The sequence below is a fragment of the Hyperoodon ampullatus genome, assembly GCF_949752795.1.
Source record: "Hyperoodon ampullatus genome assembly, chromosome: 1".
In the NCBI taxonomy this organism is placed as follows: domain Eukaryota; kingdom Metazoa; phylum Chordata; class Mammalia; order Artiodactyla; family Ziphiidae; genus Hyperoodon; species Hyperoodon ampullatus.
The window spans coordinates 138,880,445-138,904,612 of NC_136914.1; the positions used below are offsets into that span (position 1 = coordinate 138,880,445).

The following is a 24,168-nucleotide window of genomic DNA, read 5'->3' on the forward strand; positions in this document are numbered from 1 at the left end:
TTAATCTCCTGATGAACTACCTCCAATATCAATATTAAGGAGGTCTTTAATTTTATCATATAATACCAACACCAAAGCACCCCCTGTACCATGAAGGATATTGGAGAAGGCACCACGAAAAAATGCGCCGATTCCCTCGTGTTGGTATATCTTCACAAAGCAGTCTAAAGTTCCTTTATATTGCCGTTCAGCCTCACCACTCTGTACAAAGAAAGACAAAGAGTTTGCCATTATCTTAACATCTTTTATCATAAGACAGATTTAATTTAGCAACAGGGATAGATTAAAATTAACACTGTTGAGTAAGTATGTTGAGTTAATGGTCATATATTGAGTATTGTTCCCACTGACTGCAGAATACTCATGCTTTTCAGGCACACTTGAAAAATGGCCACATATTAGGCTTAACAAATTTTAAAAGATTGGCATCACATACCATGATTTATCCTCTCACCAAATTGCAATTAAGAGAGAAATCAAGAACAAAAAAGGTAACTAGAAAAATATCACGTTTGGGTATTAAGAAAAACACATCTTAGAAAATATTTAAAACCTAACTAACAACCACAAAACTCCTCAACTAAATTTGTAAGATGCAGCTTGAGTGGTAACTTTAACCACCGGAAATAAAGGAAATAATAAATGCAAGAGAAAGTATAAAAAGTCAAAAGTTAGTTATCTGAAATACTTCGACAAATTTCTAGAAACACTGTTTCAGGAAAAACAAGAAAAGGCTCTCAAATTATTAGAAGTGGCAAAGGTAACATCATTGCAGATGACCCAGAAATTAAGAAAGAGCAAGGTGATATTATGAACAACTTTATGACAATTATTTTGAAAACACAGAGGAAATAAATTCCTAAAAAGTGTAATTTACCAACAGAATAGGAAAAAACTTTAGAATATACTAAATTCGTTAAAGAAATTCAATCAGTTGTTGTAAATCTTCTCATAAATTAGAAAACCACGTGTCCAGATGGCTTTATATGTGAGTTCTACAAAACATTCAATGGAAATTTAATTCCAATCTCACAGAAATTATTCCAAAGAAGAGAAAAAGTGGGGAGACTCCCTAACATATTTTATGAGGCTTGCATAGGCCTGATACCAAAATTAGACTAGGATAACACAAGAAGGAAAAAAATGACAAGCTTAAGTCACAGAAACCACGGAAACAAAAATCCTGAACAAAACCCAGCAAATCAAACCCAGCAAGGGGTACAAAATTCAATATATCATGATGGAGCTGGATTGATCCCAGGCATATAAGAAAAATGATCATCTCAATATAGAAAAAAACATGACCACCATTCATGATTAAAAATTACTGGAACCCAAAACAGAAAGGACCAGTCATAATATAATAAAGGATAACTACGAAAAATCCACAGCAAACATTAAACTTTGTAATCTGTAACACTGAAGGCATTCCCGGTAAGACTAGGACCAAAATAAGGTTGCCAGTTATTACTTCTTTAATGTAACACTGAATCAGAGGTCTCAACCAGTGCAGAAAGGCAAGAAAAGGAATAAAAGGCATAAGAATTGATAAGGAAGGGAAAAAAGCCTGCTATTATTTGCAGATTATATCACTGTGTGTAAAAACAAAAAAAAACTTCAAAGGGTGTACACATAGATTAGTGTTTATAATATGGCTTAACAAAGTTGTGGGATATAAAATCAAAATGCAAAAATTAAAGAATACTGTTATGAATGGTGTCCCCCAGAAATTCATATATTGAAGACCTAACCCCAGAACCTCAAACTGTGACGAAATTTGGAGACCGGGTCTTTATAAAAATAATTATGGTTAAATGAGCTCATTAGAGCGGGCCCTAATCCATTATGATAAGCCTTATAAGAAAAGAAACAGAAAAAGGACCATGAGAAGACACAGGGAGAAGAAGGCCATCTACAAGCCAAGGAGAGAGGCCCTCAGAAGACACCAACCCTGCTGGACACCTTGACTGTCTTTTAACCTCCCGAAGTGTTAGAAAATAAATTTCTGTTGCTTAAGCCACCCAGTCTTTGGCACTATGTTATGGCAGTGGTATGGTTTTATACATACAGCAATGCACACATATATATATATATAAATCCACACCCACAATTATTTTTCTGAATTATTTTGACATTAAGTTGCAGCTATCATTGCCCCTTATTTTTAAACATTTCAGTGTGCATTTTCTAAGAATATTTTCTTACATACCCAAAGTACAGTTATCAAAATCAGATAATTTAACATTGATACAGTACCATTTACTTAATCCACAGTCTATTCGCAAATTAATTTTCAAAAGTGTTTCAGTTTATTAAACTAGAGCTAGACACAGATCAAGAGGAAACACAGATATAAAAGGAACAACTTTAAGGATAGTCCATAAATGAAGCAATAGGTTAGATATGCTTTACCCTTTCAGGTGTCCCACTGGGTTCTTCCAGGACCATTTTGTAGAGGATAATGAGGATAACTACACCTCACAGCATTGTTTTGAGAATTAAATGAGTTAAAGTGTAAAATGCTTAGGACAGTTCTGGCACATAATAAACACAGCTTTCTGGCCTCATTATTTTCACTTGTCCTCATGAAACCTATCATATGGGTATACTGAAATTCTTCTCAAGCCATACCTCTAGGTATGTTTTTTCCCCCATGCTGAGAACGTATTCTTCACTGTCTGGAGAAAAAGCCTATTTACTGAGAGTTAGCTCTCTAAGAGGCCATATCTGATCACTTTAAGCATTTGGGTACCCCCTCCCCTATTGCATTCCTGGAACCTATGCACATTTCTACTTAAACCATTAACAGTATGCCTTCAATACTATGCTATGAATTTGGATGCAGGTTCTGCCTTATTTTATTTGTGTCACCAGAGCTTGGTGAATAGGCACTCAATTATTTGTTGAATGAATGAATGTATAACAAGTAATAGCAATGGAGATTGACTTTATCAAAATTTTGGTTTGGGTATTTACATTTAGAACATACATCATTATAAACAAGTCTTCATCCTTGGAGTTAAAATTATTTACTTTTATTAAAATATACTACAACAGGGCTTCCCTGGTGGCGCAGTGGTTGAGAGTCCGCCTGCCGATGCAGGGGACACGGGTTCGTGCCCCGGTCTGGGAAGATCCCACATGCCGCGAAGCGGCTGGGCCCGTGAGCCATGGCCGCTGAGCTTGCGCGTCCGGAGCCTGTGCTCTGCAACGGGAGAGGCCACAATGGTGAGAGGCCCGTGTACGGTAAAAAAAAAAAAAAAAAAAAAAAAAAAAACTACAACAAATGATTACATATGTCAGTGGCCTATGACTGGGCTTATTCTACTTAATCTAATAATATTCAGTTAAGATAGACACATGCTCATCTAATCCTTGCCATGCCCCTCCACTCTCCAAACAACAATACATGCTATAGGAGTAAAAGACATTTCTGTTCTGATAGCAGACATGGAAGAAACTTTGCTGGATGATGGCTGCTTTGGGATAGGAAAGAATACAAGACAGAACACATCATGTATTTATTTTAGTAAGTAAAACAAATGGCCTATGCCTTTCAGCCAAAATGTCTCTAAAATTTTAATAAATTACATCTGAATATCAAATACTGGAAAACTCAATTAAGCTTACAAATAATATAAAATACCTGCATCATCATACATCTTCCAACTGTGTCAAAGGGATAAGAGAGTATGCCAGAGCACGTAGTCACAACTTGAGCAATGAAAAAGGAGACAAGAAAAGGAGTTTCCTTTGGTTTTGGTAATAAGCCCCAGAAAAGAAAAATTATCAAGTAACCATCTAAATTTCCAAAGTATCTTACATCATTAAGTCAAAGGATAATTCTTATAAATATATGAAAGAGGGCTCAGTTATACTTAAAATGCAGTAAAAAAAACAGTTGGATTTAATGTGGAAAGATAAAAATAATAGCAGGAGATCAATAAGAAATGAGAATCCCACACATGGCTATACTTTAAAAGCATATTTGAAAAAGAATAGCATATCTGCTATTACAGGAGATTTGTTATTAATAGCACTGAAAACTAGAGATGGCAGCCAGTGACCAAAAAAGTTCCTCCCTGGTTCTTCCTCATAGAGTTGGAAAAGATGAAAGAATGCCTGTTATTATTAACAGGTGATGTTTGATAAGCAGCTTTAAAGCTCTAAGCTAGTGAAGAAACATTCCTAAATCTTACAACTACTACAGGTGATAACAGAGGAAAGCAGAGGGTGATTAAACATAAATTTTTCTGTGATTAAATAAACATATATAAGATCCTGTAATTTCCATTAATCTATTTATCTGTCTAAAAAATACACTATAAACTAAAAGTATTATGTCCAGACCACAATAAAAATAACATTCAACTATGGATACATTTATACTAATGAGGGAGGGCAGAGATAATATATAAAACTATTATAAAATTTCCCTCAAGTTTTAATCTTATTTAGTAAATAATACTGGGATTCATCTCATTGCTTCTTTTTAGAAGCATTATGATGTAGTGATTAAGAGCACGGGGCCTGTGCTTGCCACATAAATAAATTACTTAGCCATTCCTAGGTTATTTATCTTTAAAATGGGATATATTAAAAGCTATCCTAGAACACTGTGAGGATATAAAGTCCTTAACAAGGTTCTCAAAACTACGTAATACCTCAAAAAATGGTAGCCATTATTACAATCTTTCTCTTTCCTACCTTATGAAGTGCTATTTACATCTGAACTGAAAAGGCAAATTGCAGAACAACCTGGAGAATACAATACAAAATCTAACAGTACCCAATAGATCACTGAGCTACAGTAGCATTTATCATATTTAACTAATTAATTATGCCTTGCCTGCTTTCCATTGATGAGAGTAAACTGATAATATGCATGTAAAAAAGTGATAATAAGGGGCTTCCCTGGTGGCACAGTGGTTGGGAATCTGCCTGCCAGTGCAGGGGACACGGGTTCGAGCCCTGGTCCGGGAGGATCCCACATGCTGCGGAGCGGCTAGGCCTGTGTGCCACAACTTCTGAGCCTGCGCCCTAGAGCCTGCAAGCCACAACTACTGAAGCCGACGCGCCTACGGCCTGTGCTCCGCAATAGGAGAGGCCACCGCAATGGGAGGCCCGCCCACCGCGGCGAGGGGTGGCCCCTACTCGCCGCAACTAGAGAAAGCCCACATGCCACAGCGAAGACCCAACGCAGCCAAAAATAAATAAAATAAATTAATTTAAAAAAAAAAAAAAAAAAGTGATAATAAAATGAATGTAAAATCAGAAAAACTCTGTTAGAAGATGCCCTCCTATATATCAAAGATCTAATTATGATATAACCTAATCAGCATGTTTTCTATTTGAGTCTTTCAGTGCAAACAGCACAAAAATCAAACGTTTATATTTATGCTTTATATCCAAAGTCAGATCCATAATACAGTTATAATTTAATTAGGTTATGGCAAAGTCATGATTAAACAGAATGCTATAATATCTCTTATGTCATCATTTATTTTGATTTCTATAATTAAAAGTAAACATACCTGCTGAACATATTACTAATTAGAATAAAAAGAAACAAACAATTTATTTAATATATACTAGTTAAAGTACCAAATTACCTTAATTGTGTCATAAGTTCCAAAATAAGAGGCTCGGTACACAATGATGCCCTGAACTGAAACACCAAACCCTTGGTATAAACCAACAATTCCATCTGATTTTGCTATTTTCATAATACAGTCACCTAAACCCTTGAATTGTCGCTCTTCAGGACCTAAAATAAAGCCATTTAAAATTTATTAGTAACATTATATCAGATAAGTACTTTAATCAAAGTAAATTAAACATTTTACAGATTTAAATTATCTGGAACTAACATTTAGAAATCTTTATAACAAAAAAAGGCACAAGTCTTTGTGCCGTTCCATTCATTTAAAGATAATTAAGATGTCAAGTAGTATCTTAAGATATTTTAACTGAAAATATTAATCTCTTATAAAAGCAATCTAATTCAAGCAATCTGACTGGCTTAAAACATTTCAATAAAATTATGAGAAGTTACTAGTCAGCATTCAGAAAATACTTAGGCATGCAAAACTTGCTTCAGCTGAAGAGCAGAAGGACGGATGAAGCAAAAAGACAAAGCTAAAAACTAGTAACTTTAAGGATCACTGGCATTTTAGATGAGGTGTCATATTTTTCTAGTGTTTGCTGGTTTTGTTTTTATTTTCCCTTGACCTAGAACTCCTCGATATTTTACAAATATTATATATAGAATACAATCTTTCAAAATAAACTAAGTTCTCCCAATTTTGAGAGAAAACAAAACTATAGAATTGAAATTAAACCAAGGTACATATGTTATTTTCAGTTTCTTAACAATAACAAAAAAATTTGGAATGCCAGTTAAACATCATAGATGAAACTCCTATTCTCATCTTTGTTCAAACTGCCACCCCTTCTGAGGCATTTTCTCTAATCACTTAACTAAATTGATGTCACTCTCGTCTCCTAAATTTTTTTCATGGCACTTTTTTGCTGACAGTATATTTTAGTTATTTATTCTTTTTTTTTTTTTACTACTCGTGATCTCCACTAGACTGTAAGGTACATGAACCAGGAGCTCCATGTTTAATATGGTGTGTGTGTATGTGTGTGTATATTACACATACACAACCTGTATCTCAAGCAGGGCCTGGTTCACCTCACGCACTCAATAATACTCGTTGAAAGAATCTCTGCTCCCTTAAGAAATTCTATTAAAATAATAATAAAGAAAAAACAGGTTTAAAGCCAAATAAGCAAAAAAGAGTACATGACGAGAATAAAATCCACAAATTTTAGCAAGATGGAAAGGAGGTGGAGGATGGTAACTCACTAAGTGGAACAGAGAAAGTTGAAACATAATTTCTTGCAGAGGGAGATATTGTTGAGAAGCGAGCCATTTGATTCCAATAACCACAGAAATACTTAAAATTAGAGTAAGTAAGTACTATTGTGGTGAGAACAAATTAGCATCTGGATGCTCAAAATCCACAACCTCACCCTGAGTAGCCAAGTGACTTACTCCTCTGTCATCCTCAGAACTCAACACAAGGCTCCAACTTGTGTTGCAGTCACATGGAGCCAACTGAGTGACCTCCACAATTACTGAAAATGACTCACACAAAGATACATCATTGTGAACGTCAGATCATCAGAGATATACGGTAATTAAAAAGAAAAAAAGCCACATAAAAAGGATCAGCAGTAAGAGAGTGATTTCTTAAGAGCAGTATTAGAAACTAGAATCCAGATTAATGCTTTCAAAATTGTGAAAGAAAATAATTTTAAATCCAGAATTTTACATATGGCCAAACATTAAGAGGGTGAAACACAGACATTTTCAGATATGCAAGATCTCAATTTATCTCCTATTCAACCTTCTCAGAAAGCTATCAAAGAACATATCTACCAAAACAAGGGTATAACAAAAACACAGAAAGATGTGATAAATAAGTAAGGACAGAGGAAAAGGGAATCTCTAGGATGAGAGTTATACACCTAATGTAGAGAGGAGCCACAGTCAAGACAGGAAACTAAGTGCATGAAGGGATCTAGGAGATGGCTCTCTAAACAAACAAACAAACAAACAAACTGGAAATAAGTTATAAGCAGTCTCTGTGCTTACTCTTTTTGTTACTACAGTATTGGCCTTCCCCTTCTCTCTTTTAAGAGAAAAGAAAAAAGTAGTAATCTTTAGGCTCTATAACTTTATCATTTGGTTGTGAATAAAATTTTTAGATGGAATACAACACTTGTTATAAGCATAACTAAAATAGATAATACAGTGTTCAAAAACACAAAGAAGAAAGAGTTAGTATTTCTAAAAATCCCATACCTTTCCCAATATCAACACCTAATCGGGTTCGGGCAAAATCTAGCGGATATACTACACATAAGGATGTTGCCCCAGCAGCTCCACCAGAAGCCAGGTTTGCCAAAAACCACCTCCAGAACTGAAATATATTAATTAAAACATGGTTATTAAACTATAGAATCTGATTTTTAAACATCCTTGTTTTTATAAGGTTAAAAAGCCAGATTTACAAACTGCTTTTATAAAGTGAACACCTATAATAACGCATATATTATCATGCAAAATACTTCCCTTCATGTCCATGCAGCCTTTATTTCTTACCAGGCGGTCTGGGAGATACAGCTTAGATGCTGACATACTGAAATTCCAAGATATTTTAATGTCCTCCAGCAAAAGTAGCCCAAGTTATCAAAAGAGGCCACATAAGATATTCTGCTCTTTAGACTGTATAAAGTTTTTTGTTAATAATATATTTTAGTTATGACTAAAATGTTAGGCATCTGTGGAGGCTTTAGTGGTTCCCCTTCTTGGCGGCAGTGGAGAGGGACAGTAATACATCATAATGCCACAATTTCACTTTGTAGTTTTAGTAGAAATAAATTTAAGTAGCTCAAAAATATAGATTATGTTCAAATGCCAACATGTAAATTGGCAGAAATCAATTATAATGTGGTTGAGTGGCATGTAAGACCTTATTGATCTACTAGTTCATGTGGGCTGTTGAAGTTCTTTTTGATAAACATTTGAAATGTGCCCTGCTTAAGTCCAATAAACTGCTTTTCAACATTAGAGCTCACTGGAGAAGAAAGGAATATTTGAATTGGAACTGTCATAGAAAATCTAGGGTACAAGGCCACAGTAACCATTCTAGCTAGTCAAGCTCAGTTTCTCACTTCTCTAGCTCTTATTTCTAACAATTTTAAGTCTCAGATGCTTTGGAACTCTCAATTTTCTCTTGGCCTGGAATGCCCTTCTTGTTTTTAAATTTTCTTCCTATCTTTTTAAAACAAAAAGTTATCAAGTTATGTTCTAACTCAAATTCTATTTCTTCCACGAATTCTCTGATCCCCATAAAAACCCACCCAAAACTGCATGTAATCATACCCTCTCCCCATAAATACTTCATCTCTCAGAGAATTAAAGGTGAATCATGTGATCAATATGTAAAATGTGTCAACATGTTCCAGATTCTCATTTTTTAAATAGTATTTACAATAACTTTCTACTTTCAATTGATAATTATTTGTGTACCTGTCTTGTCTTATCTTCTACTGACTATAAATTTCTTCAGGCCAGAATTATTATTTTTATTTTTACTTGTTGAGATACATTTACACACCATACAGCTCACCCACGTCAAGTATTCAGTTCAATGGACTGTTTGCATATTCACAGAGCTGTGCGACCATTACCAGTTTCAGAACATTTTCTTCACCCCGAAAGGAACCCTGTACCCACCAGCAGTCACTCCCCATCTTCCCAATCCCCCTGAGCCCTACATAACCATTAAGCTACTTTCTGTCTCTACAGATTTGCCTATTCTGGACATTTCCTATACATGAAATAACACAATATGCAGTCTTTTGTGACTGCCTTCTTTCATATAACATGTTTACAAGGTTCATCTGTGTTGTAGCATGTGTTAGCACTTCATTCCGTTTCACTGGCAAATAATATTTCACGACCACATTTTATTTATCCATTCCTCAGTTCACGGACATTTAGGTTGTCTACATTTTTTTGAGGCCTAGATTCTTAATTCATTTGCTTATTTCAGAAAGCAAGTCATGGGGCCTTGTCCAGAGTAAGAGTAATGCATTCAATAAATATTTGTTTAATGAAGGGTACTCAGACTCCCATTGTGCCTTTTAAGTGAAACTCATAAGTTCTATTGTATTGGTAGCCACGGTTCATAATCACACAGAGATTAGACCAGAAGGTTGAATCTCACCCCAGGGCAGCTAATCCATAGTCCAGAAGATGATCTGTAACCTGGTAGAAAAAGTAGAGCTGGGCCATAGTTTAAGTCTTAGGAATTTGACTCCAGAATGTCTATGCCAGTTACCAGTAAGGACAGAAATGGAAAAGATATTAAATAATTTTTTTTAGGTTTCAGTCTACTTTGAGACTGTTGAAACCTATAGATACTTTTCCAATAAAAATCACATATATATAAACATATACTTTTAGTGTAAGTTATTCCTCAAGCATGCATGGATCTCAGGTAAAGAACCTCTCACCATCTGAAAGGTTAGAAGGAATCACTATGATATTAACACTGAACTTAAAAGAAACAAAGAAAATATAGGTAAGTAAAAAAGGGCAATAATGAGAAAACACAGAGCAAACACACACAAAAAGCAGATCATTAGAGACAGAGATAGACTAAGTGACCTGGGAGACAAAGATAAAGAATACAGTTTGATCCCTAGAGCTGTCTTTGGTTCAAATTCCAGTGCCAGTGTATCATTGCAAGAAATACCCATTTTTCTTGAAGTAATTTAAGTCTCTGTTTCTTACAAGCAAATAAACCAAACCAAATATGATATGCAGCACAAAGATTTATAAAGTACATCTTAAATTCTATTTAACCTTTTTTTTCCTTCCTAGATAAGAGAAAGAAAACAGATCCATGACTTTCTGGGTGAATGATCATATAATTTATTATTCAAATGAGGACCCCTCTGCTAGTGAAAGTGGGGCCTATGAAAAAGCAGGCAGGCACAACATGTATAAATAGTATGGCCAAACTACTAATGGAAGGAAGGAAGGGCAGAAGGGGGAGGGTGGAAGGGAGGAAGGAGAGGGAGATAAGAAGTAAGAATCTATGCTGAATGATAATCCTGCAAGTGTTTGTGTAACAAGTCTGTCCCTCCACAATTAAGCCTGAAAATAAAACAGACCCAGGAGAGGTTGTATATCAGCATAAATGAGTTTTTAATTATAAGTTAGTAATTTCAGATACCACTATACTGTAAAAGGAGAGGGCATCAAAAAGAGTCAGGCAAGGAGAGGAGAACAAAAGAGTCTAGGGGGTTTGGAGGAAAATAATCCTGTTTATTTTCAACTGTTGACAGATGATAAACAGACTTGATGCCTCCAAGAACAAATACCCTGAGACCAAAGTTCTTTCTAACAGTTTGTCTGGGCATGGAAGACAGCTGGAAGTTCTAGTCTTCTCTGCTGAGGGTTGTGCTGGTAGCTGCTAAGGAGTGGCAGAGGCATATTTTATGCCCAGTTCAGCTAAGACTCATCTAGTCTAGTCACCTCAGCTGAGAGAGGAATAGAGTGCAATAGAAAGAACTAAATTTGGGAGTTAGAAAGACATGAACACATGACTAGGGTAAGTGCTTTAAGCTCTGTCTTGCTTTCCTTATCTGTACATTAAGGATAAAAATAACTACCTCAAAGGATGAGGTAAAAATTCAGTGAAACAGTATATAGTAGGCACACACTTCCCTACCATGGTTATTTTTTTTAAACCTTTTACTTTGAGATAATTGCAGATTCACATGCATCCTAATACACATGGAGTTTATAAACTTTTCAACCAATTTCCCCCAATGGTAATATCTAGCATAACTATAGCAGAGTAAATTAACACTGATAAAAATCTACCTGATTCATATTTCACCAGTTACACACACTTATTTGTGTGTATATTTAGTTTTATGCCATTTTATCATGTGTGCAGATTCATGTAACCACCAATCACCACGGTGAACAGTTCCATGATAAAGACCCCTCATTGCTACCCTTTTATAGCCACCTCCTTCTCTCCTAGCAACCACTATTATAATTTCCATCTCTATAATCTTCTCACCTTACTAATGCTATATACATGAAATCAGAAAGCAAATATAATTTTTGAGATTGGCTTCTTTTCACTTAGCATTCAAAGTTTCTGTAGGTATCAAAAGTCTGTTTTTAAAACTGTGGTAAAATATACGTAAAATTTACTGTTTTAGCCATGTTTAAGTATATAATTCAGCAGCATTAAGTACAATACGGTATAAGCGGCATTATTATCTACTTCCAGAACTTTTCATCATGCTATATATAAACTGTGTGTCTATTAAATAATCTCCATCCCCCCCAGCTCCTGGTAACCTCTATTCTACTTTCTGTCTCTATGAACTTGCCTTTTCTAGGTCCCTAAGGGGATTATACAGTATTTGTTTTATCAAAGGGTTGTTCCTCTTTATTGCTGAGTAATCTTCCATGGTGTGATGTACCATAGTTTGTTTAAGCATTCACCTGTTGAAGGAAATCTGGGTTATTCCCAAATTTTTGTCTATAATGAAACAATCTTCTATGAACATTGTATACATTGCTTTTTTTGTGAACAGAAGTTTTTATTCTCTGGGATAAGTGCCCTAGAGTTGGACTGTATGATAAGCATATGTTTAGTTTGTAAGAAACTGTCATACTCTTTTCTAGAGTGGCAGTATCATTTTACATTCCCACCAGCAATGTAAGAATGATTCAGCTCCTCTGCATCCGTGCCAACATCTGGTGTTGTCACCATTTTAGCCATTCTGGTAAGTGTGCAGAGATACCTCACTGTGGTAGATCAACCACTTTTAAATCACATACACTGTATTTGTTTTTTCTACCTTCTCTGCTTCTTTTTTTTTTTTTTTTTTTTGCGGTAGGCGGGCCTCTCACTGTTGTGGCCTCTCCCCTTGCGGAGCACAGGCTCCGGAGCACAGGCTCAGTGGCCATGGCTCACGGGCCCAGCCGCTCCGCGGCATGTGGGATCTTCCCAGACCGGGGCACGAACCCGTGTCCCCTGCATCGGCAGGCGGACTCTCAACCACTGCGCCACCAGGGAAGCCCCTCTGCTTCTTTTAAGACTAGGTAAGAAACCAAAAATATTGACTTTTCTTTTTCAGTCCTTTTTTTTTCCCCCCACTTTTCTTGGCAGGGGGTTGGGGGCAGAGATAGGATACAATTTTGATGTCCAAGGGGAGAAATAAAAGGGTCATTGGTATCCAGATTTAGTAAATAATATATATTTAAACATTACACTATTACTTGTGACTGAATACCTTTACATTCTAAATAAGATAGCATGCTCTTTATAGGTATACTAAAAATGTTTTTACCTCAGGCTCTACTAATTTGAAATTTATTACAGAATTTTAGCACGGATCAAAGTTAACTTCAAAACTTTTAGAGCCATGTTATTTACACCGTTAGGGATAGATGTTAGTAACATAAATTTTCTGGTTAATTCTGGAGTTAATTGCTCCATTTGGCTTAGTCTTATAGGAATTATCTTTTGGGGGAGATGGGGTGGAAAATGTTCAATAAAGAGTTAACTCAGCAGGCCTGTGTTGCCCAAACCCTATACACACTGAAAAGATCTTCAGGACCACCCTTGCTCAAACTCAAAGGTTCCTTTGAGATAACCGTCTGAGCCCTTGGAATATCCTACCTAATTAGAGTGTCTTTATATGCCTGAAGCTTTGGGTAACACCAGATGGTTCATACTAACCTTGATTTATGGTGAACACCCCTTTGTATGCTTTGGGCTAAACTATATCAGTATGACCTCTTGAGTGGGTGGGGGCAGTGGCTGGAGACTGAGTAGCTAAGGTCAGTCACATTACACATGCCTATGAAACTGACTCCCCAAAAAGCCTGGCCATCATGGCTCAAGTGAGCAACCCTATTTGGCAACACATTATATGTGTTGTCATACATTATTGCTGGGAGAATTAAGTGCTGTCCAGGTGAATCTACGAGGAGAGGACAGCTAGAAGCTTGCACCTAGCTTCTCCTGGATTTTGTCCTATGTGCCTTTTCCCTTTGTTGATTTTAATCTATATCCTTTTGTTGTAATAAACCATGAGTATAACAGCTTTTCTGAGTTCTCTGAGGCCTAGTGAACCGCTGAACGTGAAGATGGTCTTGAGGACCCTCTGACATAGGTTCTTAGTCAAGAGAAGTTCCAACTATTAGAATTGTTACGTAAAGATGACAGAAACATTTTTCTGAGTGCCTACCATAAAAGCACAGCACTGGGACTTCCCTGGTGGCGCAGTGGTTAAGAATCTGCCTGCCAATGCACGGGACATAGGTTCGAGCCCTGGTCCGGGAAGATCCCACATGCCACGGAGCAACTAAGCCCGTGCACCACAACTACTGAGCCTGTGCTCTAGAGCCCGTGTGCCACAACTACTGAAGCCCGCGCACCTAGAGCCTACGCTCCGCAACGAGAACCCACCGCAATGAGAAGCCTGCGCACCGCAATGAAGAGTAGCCCCCACTCACGGCAACTAGAGAAAGCCCACACGCAGCAACAAAGACCCAACACATCCAAAAATAAATAAATTAAAAAAAAATACCAATTACTTAAAAAAAAGCACAGCACTACTGTAAGCACTTTATGTGCCTTTACATGTTTAGTCTCATCTAAACCTCATGAGGTAGGTATTCTTATGTCCAATTTTCAGATGAGGAAACTAAAGATCAGAGAGGTGATATTCAAAAATTCACACAGCTAAATAAGCTGAGTGCCAGGACCTAAATCCAGATTTTCTGAATCTAAGCATAAAGAATTTTCTTTGTTACCTTTATACCTTCAACTACATGATAGCGCAAAGCACTCAATAAAGGAAATAAGGGGTCTAAAAGGAAATTAATGGAAATAGCAACAAAGAAATGTTCCATAAATAGTTGCTTTTAAAGAATCTGCTAGGACAGCTTGGTTGGTTGGCTGGAGGAAAAGAAAAAGACAAAGGATGAGGGGGTAGAGAGACATTATAAGGGCGGGTGAGGGGAAGATCTTGACAGTAATGTAGGTGGTCTAGTGTATATGGAGGTAACAAAACAAATAGAGACCAGGACAAATGACACATAGTTCATACGAGTAGGAAATTTTGAAAATGAGATTTTATAACCAAGGGAGTGATTACTTGAAAAGAAAAAGCACCTTTGTAATTAAAAAAAGAGAATTCTCTAACTTTTTTAAAATTAATTTTTATTGGAATATAGTTGCTTTACAAGAGAATTCTCTAAGTTGAATTTATCATTTTCCTGTGTTTGACTTGATCTTCCTACACACTTTAATCTCAGCCAAATAGAGCCTCAGTCATAAAGAAGAAACAATTTGCCTCTTTAGGAAATAAATTACTTCAGTATTAGGAAATACACATTTGTTGACTGCTTTTTTTGCTTATCAAAACCAGATTAAATGCTGAATTTTTCTAGTGCAGCAGAATAGGGATTATAAAATGAAAATTATATTAAAATTAATATTTATTCAGAGAAATATTGCATTGAGACAAAACATCTCTTAGTTATTAAAACTATGTTAAGAGGTTTAGAGAAACTGGTAAAAGTTAATACAATTCTATGTTTTCCATATGTCATTTCTATAACTTAATACATATTATAGTATGCTAACAGTTCCTATGTTTTTTCTCAGGTATTATTAATCTTTTTTAAAGGTACTTATTTATTTATTATTTTTATTTCTTTATTTTGGTGCGCTGGGTCTTCGCTGCGGTGCATGGACTCTTTGTTGCGGTGTGCAGACTTCTCTAGTTGTGGTACACGGGGTCTAGAGCACATGAGCTCAGTAGCTGCAGCTTGTGGACTTCTCTAGTTTTGGCGCACGGGCTCCAGAGTGTGTGGGCTCAGCAGCTGCAGTGCATGGGCTCCAGAGCAGGTGGGCTCAGTAGTTGTGGCATGTGGGCTTCTCTCTAGTTGTGTTGCATGGGCTCAGTTGCCCTGTGGCATGTGGGATCTTAGTTCCCCAACCAGGCATCGAACCCATGTCCCCAACATTGGAAGGCAGATTCTTAACCACTGGACCACCAGGGAAGTCCCTAACAGTTACTATGCTTTAACTATTATTTTTTTCCACCATTTGAGCACCTCCTCTCCAAATAAAACCCCACAGGTAATGAATGGATAAAGAAGATGTGGTACATATATAAAGTGGAATACTATTCAGTCATAAAAAAGAATGAAATAATGCCATTTGCAGGAAGATGGACTAGAGATCATCATACTAAGTGAAGTAAATCAGAAAGAGAAAGACAAATACCATATGATATCACTTATATGTGGAATCTAAAATATGACAGAAATGGACCTATCTATGAAACAGAAACAGACTCACAAACATAGAGAATGGACTTGTGGTTGCCAAGGGGGATGGCGGTGGGGGAGGAAGGTGGGAGAGGCTGGGGTTAGCAGATGTAAGCTGTTTTATAGAAAACAGATAAACAACAAGGTCCTACTGTATAGCACAGGGAACTACATTCAATATCCTGGAATAACCATAATGGAAAAGTATATAAAAAAGAATGTATATATATACATATATGTATAACTGAATTGCTTTGTCATACAGCAGAAATTAACCAACACTGTATTGATAAATCAACTATACTTCAACTGAAAAAAACCCCTCAAGTAAGACAAATCCAACTACTTCTTAAAAAATTTTAGAGATATTAAAATATAATTACCTGTTTTTCCTAAAAATAAAACTACCATATGACCCAGCAATTCTACTCCTGGGTGTATACCCAAAAAAACACAAAAACACTAACTCTAAAAGATACATGCACCCCAATGTTCACAGCAGCATTATTTACAATTGCCAAGGTATGGAAGCAATCTAAGTGTCCATCAAAAGACGAATGGATAAAGAAGATGTGGTATACATAAACAATGGAATACTATTGTGCTATAAAAAAGAATGAAATTTTGCCATCTGCAGTAACATGGATGGACTTTGAGGGCATTATGCTAAGTGAAATAAGTCAGAGAAAGACAAATACTGTATGATATCACTTATATGTGGAATCTATAAAATACAACAAACTAATGAATAAAACAAAAAAGAAGCAACTCACAGATATAGAGAACAAACTAGTGGTTACCAGTGGGGAGAAGGAAGGGGGAGGGGTAGACAGGGATGGCAGAAAAAAGGGATTACTATGAGACAATATGAAATCATGTGTGTAAAACTTTTGAAAATTGCAAAGTACTATATAATTTAAAGAATCTTTCATTCAATTAAAAAATAACAAAATAAAATAAACAATAATTACCTGTTTTTCTTTATTAACTCCAGACATGAACAGTTGTTTGTACTTGTCTTTGAAAGCAAAGTTTAGAGCTTGTGTTGGAAAATACCGGATAACATTTGCGAAATTGCCACGCCAATAACTGAAGAAACCTACAAAAGAAAATATACTAAATATAAACTTATATTTTATTATTATTAAATAATGTGCATACTTTTAACAAACTTAGCTGTTTGAACTATCTAAAACATCTTTTCTCATGAGAAAAAAAATAAAGTTTACATGTGTCTCCAACTGAAGAAAAAAGGCAGTGTTAATTCCACCTACCCCATTTCAATTTTGTTAATTTCCAAAAGGAAGCCGTGAATGCCTAAAAACCTATGGAAAGCATTACCAGTTGAATATAGGGGTCTTTAGTAGTAGAAAAACAGCTTACTAGTGTTTGTCAGAGAAGCTAGTAATCCTTAGCCTCATTTCCAAATCATAAAATACAATTCCTATGGTAACAAGGCTGTTGGAACAAAACTGTTTTGTGTCTACACTCCTGAGAATGAGAAAGGGATAAAAGAATCGTATCTTTATATTTTAAAATCTAGCCAAAAAAGAATCAATTTACAATTCAAGGCAGTCTCCAGAGGCTTGATGGAGAGATAGTAGGAAACTTTCAAGGTCAATAATCTTCCCACTTCAAATCTCCATGGAATGACCAAACTTTATAATTCAGTCACTGTGTTACCCTGATAATTCAGAACTGCCTTTATAATCCATAGCTGCCCTGGAATACAACAGGCTAGCCCTTCATGACCCATAGTTGTTTTTACAGATGGTTTGACCCTGCTACTCTGAATAGGATACCTTTAGTCCCAGCTGGGAGAATAGGATACCCAGAATCAGTCTTCTAAAGATAAAAATGCAAATGAAGATAATCTCAGTTGACTGGGCCCAGTGCTCAGAAACTGAAAGTTAGATTAGATAAACACACAAAGGGAAATACATTTATTTGTTAAATAACTATACTTTGTGGGAAAAAACACTGAATATTGGTGATCCCAAGCTAAATATAAAGCAGTTGCACAAAGACAATTAAGAAGTTTATTAATAGCCAAGAAATCTTCTCAGTCCTCACAGCTGATTCAGTTACAAGGCATTCAGTTGTAGGCATAAATTACTAGGGCATTTAACACATAATGGTAATAGCTACAAATTCTTGAGCATTTAATAAGTGCCAGGCACTGGCAAAAGCTTTATATATTTCATTTAATCATCACACTATGCTTATGACATACGTTCTCCTATAATACCCATTTTATACATGCATAAGTTGAAACTTTTATAAGTTTAGAAACTATAACCAGGATTTTGAATCAAGTCTTCTGTCTCCAAAGCTCTATTTCAGCTTTGGGTTTCTGCAGAAACAAAACTTAGAGAAGCCCTAAAATTATTAAACTATGGTAAATAAAGCTCTATTTTTTAAAAAATGGAAAATGATTACTGTAAATTTTTTTGAGGCAATATAAACAAAACAATAATACTAATTTCTAGGAACTGCTTTTTATTCATTTAATTCTCATAATCACCCATGATGTAGGTACTATTAGTTTCTCCATTTTAAATATGAAGAAATGAGTTAAAAACAACTTCTATGGCAGAGAGAAGTTAGTTAAGTAACTTGCCCAGTGTCACTTAGTCAGAAAACTGTAGACCTGGATTCAAACCGAAGCAATCTGGCTCAGTAAATCAGTCCCTTAACACTTTTCCATAAATAATTTAATCATACAAATATTTTCTGTACTAAGAAAGCTCAACAATTTTTCTTTAATGGAAGCAAAATAAAAATCTTAAAACATGAGAAATATAAGCAAATTATAAAGGAATATTTCTTGCTAGTTATGGCCATGTTGAATTACTGAGGGAAGTTGGTGAATCTAACTTTTGGAGGTATTTTTAGAGCTTTTTAAGTTCTTCATAGTTAATAAAAAACATTTGATAACATAGCTAAGCATTTTTATTTTCTGAGGTCAGACCTGTGGAAGAGAAATGTTGAAAGTAAAATGTGACGGTGTAAATGATACTGAAGAATAAGATTTGATTTTCTAGACCATGTTTTATAGTAACACAACAACAGACTACTTGCAGAGGATCTTTTTTTTTTTTTTTACCAGTTAAGTTTAACTTTATTTTTTTTCTGCTTTATAACAAATTTAATCAGTTATACATATATATATGTTTCCATATCCCCTCCCTTTTGCGTCTCCCTCCCACCCTCCCTATCCCACCCCTCCAGGCGGTCACAAAGCACCGAGCTGATCTCCCTGTGCTAGGCGGCTGCTTCCCACTAGCTATCTACCTTACGTTTGGTAGTGTATATATGTCCATGTCTCTCTTTCGCTTTTTCACAGCTTACCCTTCCCCCTCCCCATATCCTCAAGTCCATTCTCTAGTAGGTCTGTGTCTTTATTCCTCTCTTACCCCTATGTTCTTCATGACATTTTTTTCCCTTAAATTCCATATATATGTGTCAGCATACAGTATTTGTCCTTCTCCTTCTGACTTACTTCACTCTGTATGACAGACTCTAGGTCCATCCACCTCATTACAAATAGCTCAATTTCATTTTTTTATGGCTGAGTAAGATTCCATTGTATATATGTGCCACATCTTCTTTATCCATTCATCCGATGATGGACACTTAGGTTGTTTCCATCTCCGGGCTATTGTAAATAGGGCTGCTATGAACATTTAGGTACATGACTATTTTTGAATTATGGTTTTCTGAGGGTATATGCCCAGTAGTGGGATTGCTGGGTCATATGGTAGTTCTATTTGTAGTTTTTTAAGGAACCTCCATACTGTTCTCCATAGTGGCTGTACCAATTCACATTCCCACCAGCAGTGCAAGAGTGTTCCCTTTTCTCCACACCCTCTCCAGCATTTATTGTTTCTAGATTTTTTGATGATGGCCATTCTGACTGGTGTGAGATGATATCTCATTGCAGTTTTGATTTGCATTTCTCTAATGAGTAAAGATGTTGAGCATCCTTTCATGTGTTTGTTGGCAGTCTGTATATCTTCTGTGGAGAAATGTCTATTTAGGTCTCCTGCCCATTTTTGGATTGGGTTGTTTGTTTTTTTGTTATTGAGCTGCATGAGCTGCTTATAAATTTTGGAGATGAATCCTTTGTCAGTTGCTTCATTTGAAAATATTTTCTCCCATTCTGAGGGTTGTCTTTTGGTCTTGTTCATGGTTTCCTTTGCTGTGCAGAAGCTTTTAAGTTTCATTAGGTCCCATGTGTTTTTGTCTTTATTTCCATCTCTCTAGGAGGTGGGTCCAAAAGGATCTTGCTGTGATTTATATCATAGAGTGTTCTGCCTATGTTTTCCTCTAAGAGTTTGATACTGTCTCGCCTTACATTTAGGTCTTTAATCCATTTTGAGCTTATTATTGTGTATGGTGTTAGGGAGTGATCTAATCTCATACTTTTACATGTCCCTGTCCAGTTTTCCCAGCACCACTTATTGAAGAGACTGTCCTTTCTCCACTGTACATTCCTGCCTCCTTTATCAAAGATAAGGTGACCATATGTGCGTGGGTGTATCTCTGAGCTTTCTATCCTGTTCCATTGATCTATCTTTCTGTTTTTGTGCCAGTACCATACTGTCTTGATTACTGTAGCTTTGTAGTATAGTCTGAAGTCAGGGAGCCTGATTCCTCCAGCTCCATTTTTCGTTCTCAAGATTGCTTTGGCTATTCGGGGTCTTTTGTGTTTCCATGCAAATTGTGAAATTTTTTGTTCTAGTTCTGTGAAAATTGCCAGTGGTAGTTTGATAGGGATTGCATTGAATCTGTAGATTGCTTTGGGTAGTAGAGTCATTTTCACAATGTTGATTCTTCCAATCCAAGAACATGGTACATCTCTCCATCTATTTGTATCATCTTTAATTTCTTTCATCAGTGTCTTATAATTTTCTGCATACAGGTCTTTTGTCTCCTTAGGTAGGTTTATTCCTAGATATTTTATTCTTTTTGTTGCAATGGTAAATGGGAGTGTTTTCTTGATTTCACTTTCAGATTTTTCATCATTAGTATATAGGAATGCCAGAGATTTCTGTGCATTCATTTTGTATCCTGCTACTTTACCAAATTCATTGATTAGCTCTAGTAGTTTTCTGGTAGCATCTTTAGGATTCTCTATGTATAGTATCATGTCAGCTGCAAACAGTGACAGCTTTACTTCTTCTTTTCCGATTTGGATTCCTTTTATTTCCTTTTCTTCTCTGATTGCTGTGGCTAAAACTTCCAAAACTATGTTGAATAAGGGTGGTGAGAGTGGGCAGCCTTGTCTTGTTCCTGATCTTAGTGGAAATGGTTTCAGTTTTTCACCATTGAGGATGATATTGGCTGTGGGTTTGTCATATATGGCCTCTATTATGTTGAGGAAAGTTCCCTCTATGCCTACTTTCTGCAGGGTTTTTATCATAAATGGGTGTTGAATTTTGTCGAAAGCTTTCTCTGCATCTATTGAGATGATCATATGGTTTCTCTCCTTCAATTTGTTAATATGGTGTATCACGTTGATTGATTTGCATATATTGAAGAATCCTTGCATTCCTGGAATAAACCCCACTTGATCATGGTGTATGATCCTTTTAATGTGCTGTTGGATTCTGTTTGCTAGTATTTTGTTGAGGATTTTTGCATCTATGTTCATCAGTGATATTGGCCTGTAGTTTTCTTTCTTTGTGACATCCTTGCCTGGTTTTGGTATCAAGGTGATGGTGGCCTCGTAGAATGAGTTTGGGAGTGTTCCTCCCTCTGCTATATTTTGGAAGAGTTTGAGAAGGATAGGTGTTAGCTCTTCTCTAAATGCTTGATAGAATTCGCCTGTGAAGGCATCTGGTCCTGGGCTTTTGTTTGTTGGAAGATTTTTTATCACAGTTTGAATTTCAGTGCTTGTGATTGGTCTGTTCATATTTTCTATTTCTTTCTGATTCAGTCTTGGCAGGTTGTGCATTTCTAAGAATTTGTCCATTTCTTCCAGGTTGTCCATTTTATTGCCATAGAGTTGCTTGTAGTAATCTCTCATGATCTTTTGTATTTCTGCAGTGTCAGTTGTTACTTCTCCTTTTTCATTTCTAATTCTATTGATTTGAGTCTTCTCCCTTTTTTTCTTGATGAGTCTGGCTAATGGTTTATCAATTTTGTTTATCTTCTCAAAGAACCAGCTTTTAATTTTATTGATCTTTGCTGTCATTTCCTTCATTTCTTTTTATTTCTGATCTGATGTTTATGATTTCTTTCCTTCTGCTAACTTTGGGATGTTTTTGTTCTTCTTTCTCTAATTGCTTTAGGTGCAAGGTTAGGTTGTTTATTCGAGATGTTTCCTGTTTCTTAAGGTAGGATTGTATTGCTATAAACTTCCCTCTTAGAACTGCTTTTGCTGCATCCCATAGGTTTTGGGTCGTCGTGTCTCCATTGTCATTTGTTTCTAGGTATTTTTTAATTTCCTCTTTGATTTCTTCAGTGATCCCTTCGTTATTAAGTAGTGTTTTGTTTAGCCTCCATGTGTTTGTATTTTTTACAGATCTTTTCCTGTAATTGATATCTAGTCTCATAGCATTGTGGTCAGAAAAGATACTCGACACAATTTCAATTTTCTTAAATTTACCAAGGCTTGATTTGTGACCCAAGATATGATCCTGGAGAATGTTCCATGAGCACTTGAGAAAAATGTGTATTCTGTTGTTTTTGGATGGAATGTCCTATAAATATCAATTAAGTCCATCTTGTTTAATGTATCATTTGAAACTTGTGTTTCCTTATTTATTTTCATTTTGGATGATCTGTCCATTGGTGAAAGTGGGGTGTTAAAGTCCCCTACTATGGAAGTGTTACTGTCGATTTCTCCTTTTATGGCTGTTAGTATTTGCCTTATGTATTGACGTGCTCCTATGTTGGGTGCATAAATATTTACAATTGTTATATCTTCTTCTTGGATCGATCCCTTGATCATTATGTAGTGTCCTTCTTTGTCTCTTCTAGTAGTCTTTATTTTAAAGTCTATTTTGTCTGATATGAGAATTGCTACTCCAGCTTTCTTTTGATTTCCATTTGCATGGAATATCTTTTTCCTTCCCCTTTCAGTCTGTATGTGTCTCTAGGTCTAAAGTGGGTCTCTTGTAGACAGCATATATATGGGTCTTGTTTTTGTATCCATTCAGCCAATCTGTGTCTTTTGGTGGGAGCATTTAGTCCATTTACATTTAAGGTAATTATTGATATGTATGTTCGTATTCCCATTTCCTTAATTGTTTTGGGTTCGTTATTGTAGGTCTTTTCCTTCTGTTGTGTTTCTTGCCTAGAGAAGTTCCTTTAGCATTTGTTGTAAAGCTGGTTTGGTGGTGCTGAACTCTCTCAGTTTTTGCTTGTCTGTAAACGTTTTAATTTCTCCATCAAATCTGAATGAGATCCTTGCTGGGTAATCTTGGTTTCAGGTTTTTCTCCTTCAACACTTTAATTATGTCCTGCCACTCCCTTCTGGCTTGTAGAGTTTCTGCTGAGAGATCAGCTGTTAACCTGATGGGGATTCCCTTGTGTGTTATTTGTTGTTTTTCCCTTGCTGCTTTTAATATGATTTGTGTTTAATTTTTGACAGTTTGATTGATATGTGTCTTGGCGTATTTCTCCTTGGATTTATTCTGTATGGGACTCTCTGTGCCTCCTGGACTTGATTAACTATTTCCTTTCCCATATTAGGGAAGTTTTCAACTATAATCTCTTCAAATATTTTCTCAGTCCCTTTCTTTTTCTCTTCTTCTTCTGGAACCCCTATAATTCGAATGTTGGTGCGTTTCATGTTGTCCCAGAGGTCTCTGAGACTGTCCTCTGTTCTTTTCATTCTTTTTTCTTTATTTTGCTCTGCAGCAGTTATTTCCACTATTTTATCTTCCACCTCACTTATCCGTTCTTCTGCCTCAGTTATTCTGCTATTGATCCCATCTAGAGTATTTTTTATTTCATTTATTGTGTTTTTAATCGATGCTTGATTCATCTTTAGTTCTTCTAGGTCCTTGTTAACTGTTTCTTGCATTTTGTCTATTCTATTTCCAAGATTTTGGATCATGGAAATAGAATCTTGGATCATCGTTACTATCATTATTGTGAATTCTTTTTCAGATAGACTGCCTAGTACCTCTTCATTTGTTAAGTCTAGTGGGTTTTTATCTTGCTCCTTCTCCTGCTGTGTGTTTTTCTGTCTTCTCATTTTG

General features: G+C 36.0%; 1 protein-coding gene across 1 annotated transcript in view; it reads right to left on the bottom strand.

Moving 5' to 3' along the window:
* SLC25A31 (solute carrier family 25 member 31) overlaps positions 1 to 24,168 on the bottom strand; it is a gene marked incomplete at both ends in the record, with an annotated part of 32,255 nt that continues 8,087 nt past the window's right edge. The window contains 5 exons of the mRNA XM_079701538.1: positions 1 to 201; positions 3,647 to 3,772; positions 5,613 to 5,767; positions 7,874 to 7,991; positions 16,927 to 17,054. Coding sequence (XP_079557664.1) covers positions 1 to 201; positions 3,647 to 3,772; positions 5,613 to 5,767; positions 7,874 to 7,991; positions 16,927 to 17,054 — 728 coding nt within the window. The remainder of the gene's footprint in view (positions 202 to 3,646; positions 3,773 to 5,612; positions 5,768 to 7,873; positions 7,992 to 16,926; positions 17,055 to 24,168) is intronic.